The sequence below is a fragment of the Microcebus murinus genome, chromosome 5, assembly GCF_040939455.1.
Source record: "Microcebus murinus isolate Inina chromosome 5, M.murinus_Inina_mat1.0, whole genome shotgun sequence".
Lineage (NCBI taxonomy): Eukaryota > Metazoa > Chordata > Mammalia > Primates > Cheirogaleidae > Microcebus > Microcebus murinus.
Genome location: NC_134108.1, coordinates 67844361 through 67860765, shown reverse-complemented (window position 1 = coordinate 67860765; position 16405 = coordinate 67844361). Strand labels below are relative to the sequence as shown.

Genomic DNA, 16405 nt, shown 5'->3' with positions numbered 1-16405 from the left:
CTTCTATTAATAATATAATTTTCCAAACTCAGATCCAGCATTAAAGTTGGCTTCTGACTTATTTAGGCAATAATACTGACTTAACATTTTAGTGTGTTTTTCTGGTATAGTTATTTTCTTTACTGATCAGTTATTATGCCAAAAGCTAATATACGAAAAATATCTGTCAAATATCTACATTAAGTAAAAGAAACAGGCCTGGCCTATATTACATTTCATTTTTAAGATGAGGTCTTGCTCTATTACCTGGACTAGAGTGCAGTGGCATCACTATAGCTCACTGCAACTTCAAACTCCTGGGCTGGAATCCTCAGCCTCCTGAGTAGCTGAGACTACAGGTATGCGCCACCATGTCTTGCTAATTTTTTTTTTTTTTTTTGAGACAGAGTCTCACTTTTGTTGCCCTGGCTACAGTGAGTGCCGTGGTGTCAGCCTAGCTCACAGCCCTAGCTCAAACTCACAGCCTAGCTCACAGCCCTAGCTCAAACTCCTGGGCTCAAGCGATCCTGCTCCCTCAGCCTCCCAAGTAGCTGGGACTACAGACATGCACCACCATGCCCGGCTAATTTTTTGTATATATATTTTTAGTTGATCAATTAATTTCTTTCTATTTTTTTAGTAGAGACGGAGTCTCGCTCAGGATGGTTTCGAACTCCTGACCTTGAGCAATCTGCCCACCTCGGCCTCCCAGAGTGCTAGGATTACAGGCGTGAGCCACCGCGCCCGGCCTAATTTTTTTTGTTTTTGTAAAGATGGGGTCTCACTATTGCCCAGGCTGCTCTCAAACTCCTGCTGGGACTCCTAAAGTGCTATGAATATAGCGTGAGCCAGGCATATGCCTGGCCCACCTTTCATTTTTAAATTGACTCCTATTATAAATGCAAATAGGGGAACACTAATGTTGCAGAAATCCTAGAAAATCATTTCACAGTATGGCTCAAACCTTGCCTATACCATTTATTGGTTGTGCAACCAAATAAGGTACCCGTGTGTCACCTAGCTTCTAGGGTTGTTTTCAGGTGATGTGTTTAGAATAGTACCTGGTACATAGTAAGTAATCTGCATATGGCCAACACTTACCATTTCAGTATTAGGTATTTATAGGCCCTCCCTTAGATGTTTTTCTTACCTGATTTGGGTGACCTTTTAATTGTAGTTCTGATCCATCCTTATGTTCAACAAAATCCTATGCCTTTGCTCCCAAGGCAAATTTAGGAACAATATGAAATGATGTTGGTTAATGTCCTGTATTACTGGCGGTCAATTAGAATATCTTAGCAATCTTTCAGTTAACTATTTAGATGTAAATTTTTATTCCATCTTCCCTTTTTCAAAACTGGTCTTTTCCAGTTAGGGGTGAACTAAAATCATAGCTTAATGTCATTTCTCTTTATGCCATTTTTTAACGCTATTAAGACTGTATCATTTTATTCCATATACATTATGGTTCAGGCCGGGTGTGGTGGCTCACACCTGTAATCCTAGCACTCTTGGAGGCCAAGGCGGGCGGATTGCTCGAGGTCAGGAGTTCGAAACCAGCCTGAGCAAGAGCGAGACCCCGTCTCTACTATAAATAGAAAGAAATTAATTGGCCAACTAATATATATAGAAAAAATTAGCCGGGCATGGTGGTGCATGCCTGTAGTCCCAGCTACTCGGGAGGCTAAGGCAGCAGGATCGCTTGAGCCCAGGAGATTGAGGTTGCTGTGAGCTAGGCTGACGCCATGGCACTCACTCTAGCCTGGGCAACAAAGCAAGACTCTGTCTCAAAAAAAAAAAAAAAAAAAAAGAACATGGTTCAGTTTTGAAAGAATATATAGTTGTGACATAATTTACATAATGCCTACTTGTCAAGTTTGGACAAGTGACAATTCACAGTTTCTTGGTATCCTGAGATGGAAAAAAGGTTAAGACTAGAAGGAAATAATTTACTTTTATTCAATAAACTCCTATTCACAAATCTTTAATGGTTTGAGTAATTGGTCACCTAACTCTCTGAATATTGCTCAACTATCTTTTATTCTAAATCTTTGCAGGTTTCTAATATCATGGAAAAGTCACATTCCACTGCATTTTCTTTTGTATTTATATTTTTTATTATATACCTTATATTTTAAAAAATTACATATTTAATAGGGAAGTTAGTATGTGTCAGTGGTCTAAAACAGGCATACTCATGTTCTAAAAGTGTGTAGTCTATGATCAACACTCCTTGATTTTACCACTTATTTTTTTGGCTAGAATGGATGACTTTTCTAAACCTTACCATCATAAAAACAGAACATTTAGCTTCATTTCTCATGGGATCTGACAGTGTAAACACACAATTTAAAAAGTTTTCAAAATATTACACTGATCAATGTTATAGAATTTAAAGACACAAATACAATAAATACAGATAAAGGTTTGTTTTTTTTTTTTCTTTTCAGCACTCACCTTTGCTTTGGGTACCCTTCTCGTATGTGTTTCCATATATCTCTATGGATTACCCAGACAAGACACTACATCCATCCAGCAAGGAGAAACAGCTTCAAAAGAGAGAGTCATCAGTGTGTGATTTCAGCTTCCAGTGAGATTTCTACTAAGACTAAACCATTTGCATTAAACTAGAGCCTTAAGTCAATCTCAGAAGGTAGCTTAAACAAAAACAAATTAACTCATGGCATAAGAATTAAGAAAGCTATCTGAGTGAATTGTTAATACAGAGATTTAATGTGGAACTATTTGGGTCAAGCTGTTGTTTCAGAATGCAAGAATTTTATTATTGTATATATATAATGTACATAAAAAGTATGGAGGTGATACGGGATTAAAAAAATCATGTGAGGCTACAATATTCAAGGTTTGGGACAATGTTTAAAAGTTAAAGTGCCAAAGCCATTTCTGTCCTAACTGTTCTCTTGTTCAGGTACCAGGAGAGAAGGACAACCCCTCCTTGTTCTCCAATTTATGTACAGTATTTTGTCCCAGCAGCAGTAAAGACCCCTATAAGCTCTTTTCTTGCAAAAGAGGGGCAGAAACAAGACAGGCTAGTTCAGAAACAAACTGAATGTGTAACTTTCAAACTGAATCTATTTCATTACTTGGACAATGATTTCTGGGTGGTGACTGAGTACTCCTTTAGTGCTGTATTTGTGCCATTCATTGTCTGGTTCATATTTCTTTGCTGTTAGATGATATACTTTTCTTCAAAAAAATTTCTAATGTCACTTTTGTATTTTTTTAATAAAGTATGTTTAACTATTGGGCTCTCAACAATTGTGAAATTTCAGTGTTTTTAAAAAAATTTCTATATAATGTTAGTGGGGAAATTCAGCAATAAACTTTATTTATATGAACTGTTTAATCACTTTTTTGTATTATAGATATGACCATTAAGATATGCAAAAACATTAAAAATAATTTATTTTCTATATGTGGAATAGTATTAGTTAAGGTTCTTTGTTTGCAAATAATAGTTATAAACTGACTCTGGCAAGCCTTAAACAAAAAAAGGAATTTTAGCCAGGCATGGTGGTACACACCTTTAGTCCCAGCTACAGGGAGGCCGAGTTGGGAGGATGGCTTGAGTCCAGGAGTTCAAGGTTGCAGTGAGCCATGATCATGCCACTGCCCTCCAGCCTGGGCGACAGGTTGTAGGAATTAACAAACAGTCTTTTCAGTGAGCTGCTTCGTAAAAATGTAATTCTACTCATTACTGTCCCTGTATCATTTCAAAGATTCAAATACTCAGGAGGCTACCACTGATTTTAGAAAAGGAAAGTTTCTCCAAAGAAGTGGAAAGGGATATTGGACATGCAAAACATGTCCCTACTGTACATTTTAATTCTATGGCTGGTTTCTGCTAAGGGAATTTTAATGCTACTTTAAGTGGAAAATTAGCAATCTGGAAGCTAGTTTGCTTAAAGTTGAGACTACATGGATAAGTCCTCTCTAGGACTAAGAAAGTAAACCATACTTGCACATATAAAACAATTTTCATTCTAACTAGAACAGCTTTGTTTCATGCTAATTTGCCTCTCTTTGTAAAAGTAGGTTGTCATCAGTATTCAGAAGACTTCTATGAGCAACATTTAGAATAAATTATAGTCAACCTGAATGGAAATGCTGGCAGATACAGATGAGGGTCATACTGATAAATGTACCACATCCTACTCATGTTACCCCTAATTAAGTCACACAAAATATACCATACCAATATGCAGATACATGAAGGAAACCAAGAAACTCCACTTTAAATTATGGTTCAATAATGGACTACATTTTACAAAAAGATCCTAATACAATATACAAGTAATTCCTTGCTCTTCAAATGTATTCAGTTTCTGAGCTCACACAATAAGAGTTACCTGTATAGATCAATGAAAAAGTAAACATGAGGTCTGACAACTGCTCTCTCTGGGAGTAGCTGTCAGCTATATTGGCAAAAAGATGCTTATTTCTGATCTCCCTATATTATATTAAGAACTAGTCACGATTGGAGGAAAATTGAGATTTTTTTTCCCCTCATCGATTATTTGATGAAAACAGATCATCTCAGTTATATGGAGAGTTTCTAAAAGAATGACATTGTAATGTAATAAACTTCAAACCAGAGTTTAAACTCTGATCCTTTAGCCCCATTAGACCACAATGCTTTAAGTTTAAAAAGACTCACCCTAGTTTTACAAAGGTCTACTTAAGTACCTACTGACCATGAGGGAACTCAGATGATTTATTTATTTATTTTAAGGGTAAAGATTGAATACCGTGGTAAGACACACTTAAATATAGATTCTGACACACAATAATAGCTTAAATTATATTCTGAACACCAAGGCAGCTAAGGATAACTACAATTTAGTACTTTAAAAGCCATTTTAATTAGAAATTACATCCTACATACAGGTGTTATTCCGAGAAGTTTCATTCCATTGGCTAGGACAGAACGGACAGCTTTGAAAAGATGAAGTCTGGCCTACAAAATAAATTAAAGAATGATTAAATGTTCAATTCAGTAACAGGCTAGCTATAAGTAAATAAATGAGAATGGTTTTAAAAGTAATTTTTTCTAATTTAATGTAGGAACAAAATGTCAAGGTGCCCAAGAGTTTACTGTAGGCAAGGAAAGATAAATTCCTAGCATCCCTTACAGTAAGACCGGTATATACGAGGAGTCGTGGAGTGGGAATGACCGTCTCATCATATGGTATGGCTTCAGATAAGGCAAACTTATGACCATAACACCTGATGTAGGAAAATATATTTCATAGTCCAGCATGTTGGGAAATACATAAACACTGATTGTTAAAGCCTAACCAACACTGATTATTACAGCCTAATTATTACCTGAGTTAGTAAGCACAATGCTATAGATGAATATAATAATATTTTAGAAAAATTTTGAGAAAGACAGTAATATTAGTGCTAGGGTTGCTAGGGATTATACAGAGAACATTTAATATAACATACCCCAGCCACTTCAGGAGGACTATTTTTTATTTGCAGTGTTTTGTGTGCCACAGCTGCAAGATGACTGAAACAGGAAGAGAGAAATCATGATGAGTACCAGTAGCAATTTCTTGTTGTAACATATGAACTTGATATCTTACCTTACTCCCTCAACTTAAAAATAAATAAATCAAAGCTTAGAACCATTAAAGAATATATCCAAAGTTGTAAAGCTGAGACTGGAATTCACTGCTTTTCTATAACAGATAAAGTAAAACACACTAAACTCAAGCTTTAGATCTTGGTCCTAGTTCTACTACTAATAGGTGGCAATTTGTGAGATTATGATTTCATTGTTAATTTTACAAATATAGGGGATTCCTTTCCTCACTTTGGCAGCCTATAATTAAAAGTATAATACAGCATGGCCTTTTCCCCTCTGCACAGTTAGAAGGTGGGGTAGAGACTACTTATCAATCCACTCTGCACACACTGGCCACCTTCTTTAAAGTATCTTTTCTTTAGGTATGGCAGCGTAGAACAATGTGCCAGAAAAATGATGACATTTATTTTAGTTTTTTTGTTGTTTTTGACAGTGTCTCACTTTGTCACCCCAGCTAGAGTGCAGTGGCGTCATCATAGCTCATTATAACCTCAAATTCCTGGGCTCATGTGATCCTCCTGCCTCAGCCTCCCGAGTAGCTGGGACTATATAGGTACATGACACCACGCATGGCTAATTTTTTCTATTTTTAGTAGAGATGGGGTCTCGCTCTTATTCAGGCTGGTCTCGAACTTCTGACCTCAAGTGATCCTCCTGCATTGGCCTCCCAGAGTTCTAAGATTACAGGTGTGAGCCACTGTGCTGGGCCAAGACATTTGTTTTAATTATTAAATGACATGTCATAAAACTTTCTGGCTTTTTCATCTCTGTATGTCTAAGTGGCACTTGAAGGAAGAAAACATCTTATTTAAATCTGGGGAAGAAAAGGTAAAAAGTATAACCAAGAAAACAGTCCTGATAAGTCTCTGATTTCAGTAAATCTTGAGTAAAAGCAAAATTTCCTTTCTTAAATAACTTTATGGGAAGATACAGCTGTTGCTGTACAAGAGTAGACTCAACTTGAATTAAAAGTTTTTAAAATAGCCACCATGAAATGTCCATCAAAATGTCACTGATTTGCCTCTCAATTCATTCTCTATCCTCTAGCTAATTTTTCTGTCCTCTGCTTAAAAATCCTTTTATGGACCCCACTGCCCTGAAAATAAGTCTAAATGCCTCCATACATGGCAAAGGGCTTGTACATGCTTCATTTCTCATCCCTCCCAGGACAATGCTTATAGTTCCTTTAACATATTATGTTCTTACTCAAACTGTAGGCTTTTCCCTCCTTCCCGGCCATATTACTTCTCCTGATTAATATCTACTTAGAAGCCTTCTCTGATCTCTCAAGCTTGGACTGGGTGACCTAACACTGTGTCTTATGTTTACTCTATCATTACACATATGCACTGGGCTGTAACTATGTAGTTGGCAGTTTCCATTTTCTAGACTGTAGTGACCATGCCTTATATCACTGAATGAATGAACATTAATTGCTAATTTGCTAAGATATACCAATTTTTAGGCCAAGTGATTTGTTTATAGGAAAACTCTAAAGAAAGTTTGTCAGGTCAGAAGGTCTCAAATGTCATTAATACTTGAAAATAGGAAGATTATAAGTACCTTAGAGTTAGAAGGTAACTGACGATGTGTCTGGGTTGAAGGTCCAGAGATGATCTATAAAGCACCTCATCAAACCTAAAAGAAAAATGATACGAGCAGTGGGCAGGGAAAGACTGTGCACGCTAAGACATTAAGATGTTAAAATTCAACTCCCCACTGCTAAATTTGACTGGCTTTAAGAAAAAAAAAAGATGTTGAAAGATCTTGGATATAAGATTGACTTGATATCGTTGAGTAGAAGGCATATGTACATTTGAAGGCAAAGGCACATTTTTCTTTCTTACAAATTCCTTGATGGCAGGGACTTTCTAAATTATCTTGATATTCCCTAGACCTAATCCAGAGCAAAAACTTAAATTACTGTTAAACTGAATGTAAAAAACCATGTATAGAAGCATAAAATATAAACTAGCAATCAAAGTCTATGTTCAGTGCTATGAAAACCAGGTTGGTTTATTTTTCTTCACATTAGCTACATGTGAATAAACTGACCACTGTATGACAAGCAAAGAAAACTGCTTTGTTCACAACCACCCATGTCCCTTCTAGAGACTAATATTTACCAACAAGTCTAGCTTCACCAACAATGCTTGGGAGAGCTAACAAGTATGATCTCTAGCCTAGTGTGGGAGTATCAGATATTAATGGATGCATGTATTTAAGACTGTGAACTGAAATTAAGATGCAAATGAAGGACTTACAATCTCTGAGACGCTGCACAAAGGCAGGGATTTTCCTTCACTTATCAGAGTGTGAGAAGATGCTCTTTTCCAAAACTAAAAATTAAGTTTTTATTGGCTTTCCATGGGCTAGAGGAGGCTAAGCATCTGTGCTAATTCAGCAGCGGTAAGATTGACTTTGAGCATTGGCTTAATGGGCAGACAATGGTTTTTGGGTATACCTTTGGGAAAGGTCTAGAGGCAGGAGGTAGCTTGTTGACTCTAGTGGTCAGCAATAACACTATTTCAATAAGCAGAAGCAGACTTGATATCAGAAACCTTCATACCTGAGAAGATGCTGGAGAACTGAAACAGACTGTGGTTCTTGTAGACAAGCAGTGTTGAAGTCATTCAGATAACCACATCCAAAAGTCTCTTCCAAACTGTTATCAAAAGTTTAAAGTTCAAAACATCAAAGGATCAAACAAGTCATACAAGAGTACATAGCTGCAAGTGATGAACATTACTTCACAGTACACAGTTCTGGGCTCCTTAATATAGCCCTAGACTTTGATGCCAACATTGTTTGACCTATTATCTAAATTTTCCCTAAATTTGTTTCTTTATCTGTACAATGAAGGTAACAGTATATTCTTTGGCAGGCTTATTCTGAGAACTAAATAAGGCAGTATACATAAAAATATTTTATAGAGAGGTGCTCAATAAATATTTTTTAAGCAGATTTGAATAGATGTTGGAAAAGCCCAGAAAACAGGGCTTTCGGTCTTAGAATCACACCAGCCAAGACCCAGCCTGGAGAAGGACAGCGCATTATGTTTCCCTGCAGCCTCTTCTCACCTGTGGAGGCGGGCGTGTGTGTACTGTAGGAAGACTCCCGTGTCCCCACGACTCTGGAAAACACGATCCCAGCTGAACTGATAGTCAGATAAAAGTAAACCTCTGAAGTCCTAAAATCAGAGAAAATCTTTAGTGCTGGGATTTGCTCTAGTATTGAACAAAAGAAAAAGGTCTCACAGGTAGGAGTCTTAACAGACCTGAATAATAAGTGCTGCGAGCCCGACCCTCTCCGCAGTCTCCTGGGGGTTCTCAAGTTCTTTAGTTGCTGAAAAGGACAAAGGCAGCTATCTTTAACCTGCACGACACTGTGCCAGAATCATGGATCAAAGTGGACATAAATTCTGCCAAAAATATATGCTGACAATCCAGAACAGTTTCACAGTAGACGATTTACTTTCCTAATTTAGGTTAATTTACCTTTGATAATGACATTTTCCCTGCCTACATTAAAGAGTAAGAAATTCAAATTTATTTTTCTTACAAATATCCTTTGTAAGACATCAAATATAGCTGACACTTAGTTTTCCAATAATGAAGGTTAAACAAAGTCATAAGGACTTGTGACTTGTATCCAATTTATACATGAGAACTTCATGTAACCACTCAGACAATGGACTGACAATGCCAAAGCTGTCATGAAAAGAGGATCAAGGTTATATCAATTCAGATTATTGAAATAAACAATTCCTGCACAGCAAGTCTAAAAATTCTGGCACCTAGTGAAATTAGTGAAACACATTTTTGACAAGATTACTGACACTTCAATTGAGGGACAAATCACACTGCCCCAAAATCCAGCAAAACATAGAAGTGGCATGTAAGTTATGACTTTAACAACAAAAAACTGAATTCACTCTTAATGGAAGCCATGTTCTGTAGCATCCTTAATTGAATCTCATTTAAAACATCTTCCAGAAAAGTGACATTTCCTCTTCGAGTCTTCATTCCCTGCACTACTCCAAAGGGCACATGCTGGCACCTGAAATAGAGTGGGCATTTAGTTCACTGGAAACTAAGCACACAGCTTTATTTTATAAAGATAATCACTAATATGATTAAATTACTAGTTGCTTTTATGAGAAAAAGGAGATGAGGATTAACAGTTTTGAAAACTAAGCTACTGAGAGTAGGTATGTAATAAAAATACACTTTTTTTTTTTTTTTTTTTTGAGACAGAGTCTCACTTTTTGTTGCCCAGGCTAGAGTGAGTGCCGTGGCGTCAGCCTAGCTCACAGCAACCTCAAACTCCTGGGCTCAAGCGATCCTCCTGCCTCAGCCTCCCGAGTAGCTGGGACTACAGGCATGCTAAAAATACACTTTTGAAGTGTTTATAAGCTAGAAACTATTATAACCAAGACGTAAATAAAATCTGCTTTTCCACACTAATGTCTTGAAACAAAGAACTGAAGTTTGAATGAAAAACTTTGACCACTAGGTACATTTTTTGGCTCAGCTGTCCTCACAAATCTTCACTGATCCTGAACAGGCAATTAGGAACCATGAAGACAGTACCTTTCTGCCCAGTCATATCCCATGATCTTCAGCATTTGGAACACTTGCTGAAAATGCTTTTGTTGCCCTTTATCTGTCTTGGGAAGAAAATGTATTTAACGTAACAGTGATAAGTTTATCTACAAAAATAAATTGGACTTGAATCAAATTAACATATTTTGACAGACTAAAGTCACTGTCAATCATTATATTTTAAATAAACAAAAAGGATGCCACTGGTAGGGTGTCTAAGCTGAGTGCTCTATAAGAGAGGAAAATATTAATAAGAGCTGCAGCACTCTGCTGTTGTCAGGAGGAAATGTGAACTTTAATCTTCTATTTAAATTCCTTCCCTTTCAGCTCTTTATGATCTTCATCTCTAAGACCAAAGCTAAGCTCTAAAAAGATATCTGATGGCAACTTTTTTTCTTAGTGGAAAGGGAGGCTGCAAACAAAAAGGAAGAAGAGGGGGGAAGATACTAGAATTACCACTCAGCAATATAAAGGAAAAAACTATTGACACACACAACAGCTTGGATGGATCTCAAGGGCATTCATTATATTAAGTGAAAAAAGCCAATCACAAAAGGTTGCATATCATATAGATATGATATAGCATTCTCAAATGACATTCTCAAAATGACCAAATTGTGATGGAGATCAACAGAGCAGTGGTTGCCAGGGGTTAGGGTTGGGGGAAAGGTGAGATTATTAAATGGTTGACCATGAAGAAGTTTGTTTTGTGATGGAATAGTTCTGTATTCTGAATGTGGTGATGGTTACATGAATCTATACATATGATAAAATTTCATAAAACCATAGCTACACAAACATCCATACCCACACAAGAGTGCGTGTAAAAACTAGTGAAATCTGAATAAGTTCTCTATCAATGTCAATTTCCTGATATGGACAAAATACTAAGATTATGTAAGATATCTTTAGGGTAAGGTAGGAGAAGGGTACACTGAAATACTATACTATTTTGAAATTTTTTCTGAGTCTTAAATTATTTCAAAATAAAAAGTTATTTAAAAACAACTGCATTATAGTGACCTATACATATTAATTTCACACAATCATTTTCCTGATTTGGGTAATTTTTTATTACTAAGAAGCAATGTGAACTTTTTCATTTTTAAGGTTTTTAAATTTTAAATGGAAGTTTGCCACTTTATTTTTTTTCAGACAGAGTCTCACTCTGTTGCCCGGGCTAGAGTACCGTGGCATCAGCCTAGCTCACAGCAACCTCAAACTCCTGGGCTCAAGTGATTCTCCTGTTTCAGCCTCCTGAGTAGCTGGTACTACAGGCATGTGCCACCATGCCCAGCTAATTTTGTTTCTATGTATTTTTAGTTGGCCAATTAATTTCTTTGTATTTATAGTAGAGACAGGGTCTCGCTTTTGCTCAGGCTGGTTTCGAACTCCTGATCTTGATCAATTGTCCCGCCTTGGCCTTCCAGAGTGCTAGGATTACAGGCGTGAGCCACCAAGCCTGGCCAGCCACTTTAAATACTCTTAATGTTGAATTCTCTCTGTAGTTAGACAAAATTTTTCCATACTTTTTCAACATGGAATATAATTTCTTTCTTTATAGTTTTCATAAGTTAGGGATGTAACTTTAGGGATAAAGTTAAGGATGCTCTTTATTGTGATTACTTACCACATAAATCATTGTGTCAAAATTATACTTGTCCATTCTATCTATAGCAGCTGCAAGATCTCTGAAAAATGGCCATAAATCAAGAGTTACTAAGCAGATCTGGGTAATAATCTGTCTTACTGATTTATTAGCAATGAAAATTTTCTAATTAAGAACTCCAATTATCCCACAGCCTGGAGTATCTCACCCTTGCTTGTGCCTGCATAATCCCAATACCATACTTTGATATAAAATAACAACAAAAATAGGTTTGGGAAAAGCAATAATAAAAGCACTGGGAAAATAATAAAAACCAAAAATAAATAAAAATTCTACAACAAGAAATAATAACAACTACAATAGCTCTGGGCAAAGTGTCCTATAGGAAAATGTTTTATGATTACTTAAGTCTCTATTGAAAAGAATCAGTTAATTGTTACTTCTCTGTAATACATTCTTATAAGAACATATTTAAAATATTGGTGATGTAGTAGATAAAAAGTTATCTTTTAGCCATTCTCCTATTAGTACTATTAAAGACTTTCAAAGTTTTGGGTCAGTCAGAAATACTTTCTAAAGCATTTTAAAAGACCATAAAGTTCTTTAGAAAAAATTCTACTTATCTCTTTTATCACTGATTAAATACAAAATACTCATTTTGTATATATTATGAGATAATGAAAAATAAACCATATGAAAGCAATAAAAATTAAACCATGAAATTTCATAAACCAAAATTTCAAGTCAAGGATTATGAAAATATTGAAGTTTAAAATTAAAGCTACTTTTGGTTAACAATGTATAATACTGGGAGGAATGAAAAATTCCTAGATCTTTTGTCATCAGTACCCATCCTCATGATCCTGACATTGTACTGCGCGTGCATTCTCAATGGAGGCAAAATAATTCTTATTCCTTATGCATAAAGCACAGGTATGCATACAACACATGTAGAGATACAGAATATTGGTGCTATTAAAATATCATGAGGGTTGACAATTAGGGAAAATATGGCTAAAAAGGTTCCTTTGAGAGATTATAATAAAAGTTGGGAAACACTGGTACAGATTATCACAAAAATGATGTCACAAAGACACGCTCCTGTTATATTTTTTGGTTTAAGCCAAGGACAAAACAAAGAGAGAAACCTTTTGACTTGATGAAAAAACAAAAGAGAAGAATATTAGAAAAAGTTCTAGGTTGAGTTTGTAGAAACTGAATTTGAAGGCCAGAAGAAATGCCAGGTCATTCAGTCCAGGTTTGTCATTTCAGAAGGCAGAGCATCACAGCCCAGAGAGTTGAGCGATGGTCATGGTTCAGAGCAAAAACCCAGGTTTCCAGCCTCACACTTTGCTCTTTTCAGTATTCTGCACTGCTCCTTGTCTACTATAACAACTCCTTTCATTTACAACTCCCCTCCCCCCATATATTCTATGAGAAACCCACTAAAAGGCAGAAACCACTACAGTTAAAACCAAAGTGAAAAATCAAACATTCAACAGGTGGCAAAAATTTATTTTCTCAAAGAAAAAGAGAAACAGTAAATATACAGAAAAATCTAGACTTGCTTTTAGCCTCCTAAATGAAAAGGTAGATAGAACAGGTCTTGTTTGCAAAATAAATTCAAGACCTACTTATCTACCAACAGTAAAAAAAATAAAATAAAAAATCTAGACTTAATGATAGCCCAAAAAATATACCAGATCAGGGTAGTTACAGTCTTTATGACATGGAACCTCTATTCTCAATGGACATTTCTTATAACCACTGTGCAAGAGTTTATTAATTTAATCTATTTAGCAATGCTTAACTGGCACAAAAAAATTTCTAATTTTTTTAACCCTAAAAAAAGGATGTACTTCTTAGATATATAGGTTCTTCTCATTTTCTAACCCCAATTACATGGAATTGATAAAGGGAAATGTTAAAAAATAACAGAAGGTAGGAGATGAATTCTCTAAGAAGTGGTAAGAGACTTGATTGATTATTTAAAGTTGTTTGGAGCAAATGATGGTAGTTAATAACAACAACAATAAAATATTACTTTATGTTACAAAGGTGGTCTGTAACCCTTACAGAAAACTAACAGAGGCCGGGCCCGGTGGCTCACACCTGTAATCCTAGCACTCTGGAAGGCTGAGGTGGGTGGATTACTCAAGGTCAGGAGTTCGAAACCAGCCTGAGCAACAGTGAGACCCCGTCTCTACTATAAATAGAAAGAAATTAATTGGCCAACTAATATATATAGAAAAAATTAGCTGGGCATGGTGGTGTATGCCTGTAGTCCCAGCTACTCGGGAGGCTGAGGCAGAAGGATCGCTTGAGCTCAGGAGTTTGAGGTTGCTGTGAGCTAGGCTGATGCCATGGCACTCACTCTAGCCTGGGCAACAAAGTGAGACTCTGTCTCAAAAAAAAAAAAAAAAAAAAACTAACAGAAAATTCTGGCCTGCAAGACACTTGCCAGCAGTCCTTGGGTATGGTCATGTTTGCTTGTGTCCATTCTATTGTCTTACCATATCGTTCTTATTTATTAGCTTTGTCCCAGAAATAAGTGTGCTTGATAAACCCAGTTCTTACTTAACAAGAGACTGCTCCCCTCCACAAGGGTCAGTCATGGCAATGAATGAATAAAAAACAAAAGTGACATGGCCTACTCCCTTGGCCTATTTTACCACAATCATAAAGATGTCTAGTATTTATGTGCATGTAAGATGATCTTTAAAGTGTGAGGACACTACTGAGCTAATGTGGTCACATTTTAGTATACATTTTCTAGCCAATGCTGCAAATGTAAAAATCCTTATAGTTGAATATGAAGTCCCTCAGTTATATAGTATAGAACAGTGTATTTAGCTGTGGAATCCTTTGATGTCTAACTAATTGTAAACAGTTTGGGGGTCACTTTTCTGATGATATTAAACCTTTCTGGGAATTCTGGCAAAAAAAGAAACCCAATGTTTGTTTCTTTCTTTTTTTTAATAAAATTGAATATATATTTCTTTCTTTTTTTTTTGCTCATAGTTGATTGGTTAGAAACCCAATGTTTTAAAAATGTGAAAGCAGTAGATTTAGAACCTGCAACTAGGATTTAGTAACAGTTTTGAGGATAAAATAATTGTCTTGACAAAGAACCTGAAGTCATATTTACATTCCAATGTTTACCCTCACAGAAGCTACAAACCTGGTTGCGTAGAGAGAAGTCCCGTCACTTCGCATTACAGTACAAGCTGAGGAGAGGTCACCATTCCCAGAGAGATCCACTACAGCTGTTCCTTTTCTAGAAATGCAAAAGGGTAACTCGGAAGCAACATAATACATTAAAACCTTTAAAAGTATAACATCTATAACATTAATCTTTGGCAAACCAGAAGCTATTTTTGTTACTTAAGTAGCAATAAGCAGTGTCAATTCAAGTTTCCACCAGTGGAAAAAAACAAGAAGGAATATGATTGAGAATCTCTTAAGAATGGATATAATGTAATTAACATTTGGTTATCCTATCTTTTTTTAATCTGTTGCTCTGGTTAAGGTATTCAGATAAAACCTTTAATATACTCAGTTGCAAAAGGAGATGCAACTCCAGCTTAACTATGAAATGTCACAGATTCTTCTTTTAATCCATGTTATCATAATAATCAATATGGGCTAATTTTTTTTACATGCCAGAAAGTACACCTGAGTATTAAAACCACAGAATTTTGTTATTGTCTTTCCTGCCTGATCATAAATTAAAATCTGTACAGGACAATCTAAAAATTTTCCTTAAGAACATTACTGAGGATGCTATTAACCACATGCTTTATGATGACCACAGGAGAAATTTTACTTTGGTACTCTGAAAAGAAATACTTCTTTTAAGCAATTGGTCTGCTTTTCTACATTATATATGCCTGAGCTCCTATGACTGGTGCTATTTCTCTGTTTGTTTGGCAGACAAGAAGCTAAAACCTAAATTAGAAAAGCAAGAAATAAAAGACATCCAAATTGGAAACGAAGAAGTTAAATTTTCTCTGTTTGCAGACAACAAGATCTAGTAAATGGAAAACCCTAAAGATGTTACCAAAAAACTGTCAGAACAAATAAATTAGTAAAGGTGTAGGATATGAAAAAGTCAACATACAAAAATCAGTAGCATTTCTATACTTACAACAAACTATTGAAAAAGAAATCAAGAAGAACAATCCTATTTATAATAACATCAAGAAACATTAAAATATTTAGGAATATATTTTACCAAGAAGCTGAAAGATCTATATACTGAAAACTACATAACACTGATGAAAGAAATTAAGACACAAATATATGGAAAGATATCTCATGCATATAATTAGAAGATTATTAAAATAACCATCCTACCCAAAGCAATCTACAAATTCAATACAATCCCTATCAAAACTCCAACTTTTTTCACAGAAATAGAAAAAATTCTAAAATTCATATGAAATCCCCCAAAAGTCCAAATAGCCAAAGGAATATTGAGCAAAAAGAACACAGCTGGAGGCATCACATTACCTAATCTCAAAATCTACTACAAAGCTATAGTAATCAAAACAGCATCATATTGGCAGAAAAATAGACATACATACCAATGGAACAGAA

At 35.7% G+C, this 16405-nt stretch overlaps 2 protein-coding genes and 1 non-coding gene across 7 annotated transcripts in view; 2 read left to right on the top strand and 1 right to left on the bottom strand.

The window, feature by feature from the left end:
• SLC35A1 (solute carrier family 35 member A1) overlaps positions 1-3338 on the top strand; it is a 33991-nt gene extending 30653 nt beyond the window's left edge. For 3 of the 4 annotated variants that reach the window (XM_076003122.1, XM_012750896.3, XM_012750898.2), the window contains one exon: positions 2430-3258. In XM_076003122.1, the coding sequence (XP_075859237.1) occupies positions 2430-2557 (128 nt within the window). In that variant the 3' untranslated portion in view covers positions 2558-3258. Of the gene's footprint in view, positions 1-2429 lie in introns of all 4 variants that reach the window. The other variant, XM_012750897.2, reaches the window with a different exon arrangement.
• A 58-nt stretch (positions 3339-3396) lies between these two features.
• Positions 3397-16405, bottom strand: part of RARS2 (arginyl-tRNA synthetase 2, mitochondrial) — a 65411-nt gene continuing 52402 nt past the window's right edge. The window contains exons 11-21 of one of the 2 annotated variants that reach the window (XM_076003121.1): positions 14988-15083; positions 11828-11888; positions 10186-10262; positions 9528-9652; positions 8871-8938; positions 8674-8783; positions 8163-8258; positions 7157-7231; positions 5452-5515; positions 4886-4957; positions 3397-3621 (exon numbers count right to left, since the gene is read on the bottom strand). In XM_076003121.1, the coding sequence (XP_075859236.1) occupies positions 3580-3621; positions 4886-4957; positions 5452-5515; positions 7157-7231; positions 8163-8258; positions 8674-8783; positions 8871-8938; positions 9528-9652; positions 10186-10262; positions 11828-11888; positions 14988-15083 (886 nt within the window). In that variant the 3' untranslated portion in view covers positions 3397-3579. Of the gene's footprint in view, positions 3622-4838; positions 4958-5451; positions 5516-7156; positions 7232-8162; positions 8259-8673; positions 8784-8870; positions 8939-9527; positions 9653-10185; positions 10263-11827; positions 11889-14987; positions 15084-16405 lie in introns of those variants that run through there. The other variant, XM_012750895.2, reaches the window with a different exon arrangement.
• LOC142871303 (small Cajal body-specific RNA 15) lies at positions 13336-13456 on the top strand. Its single transcript, XR_012919553.1, has one exon.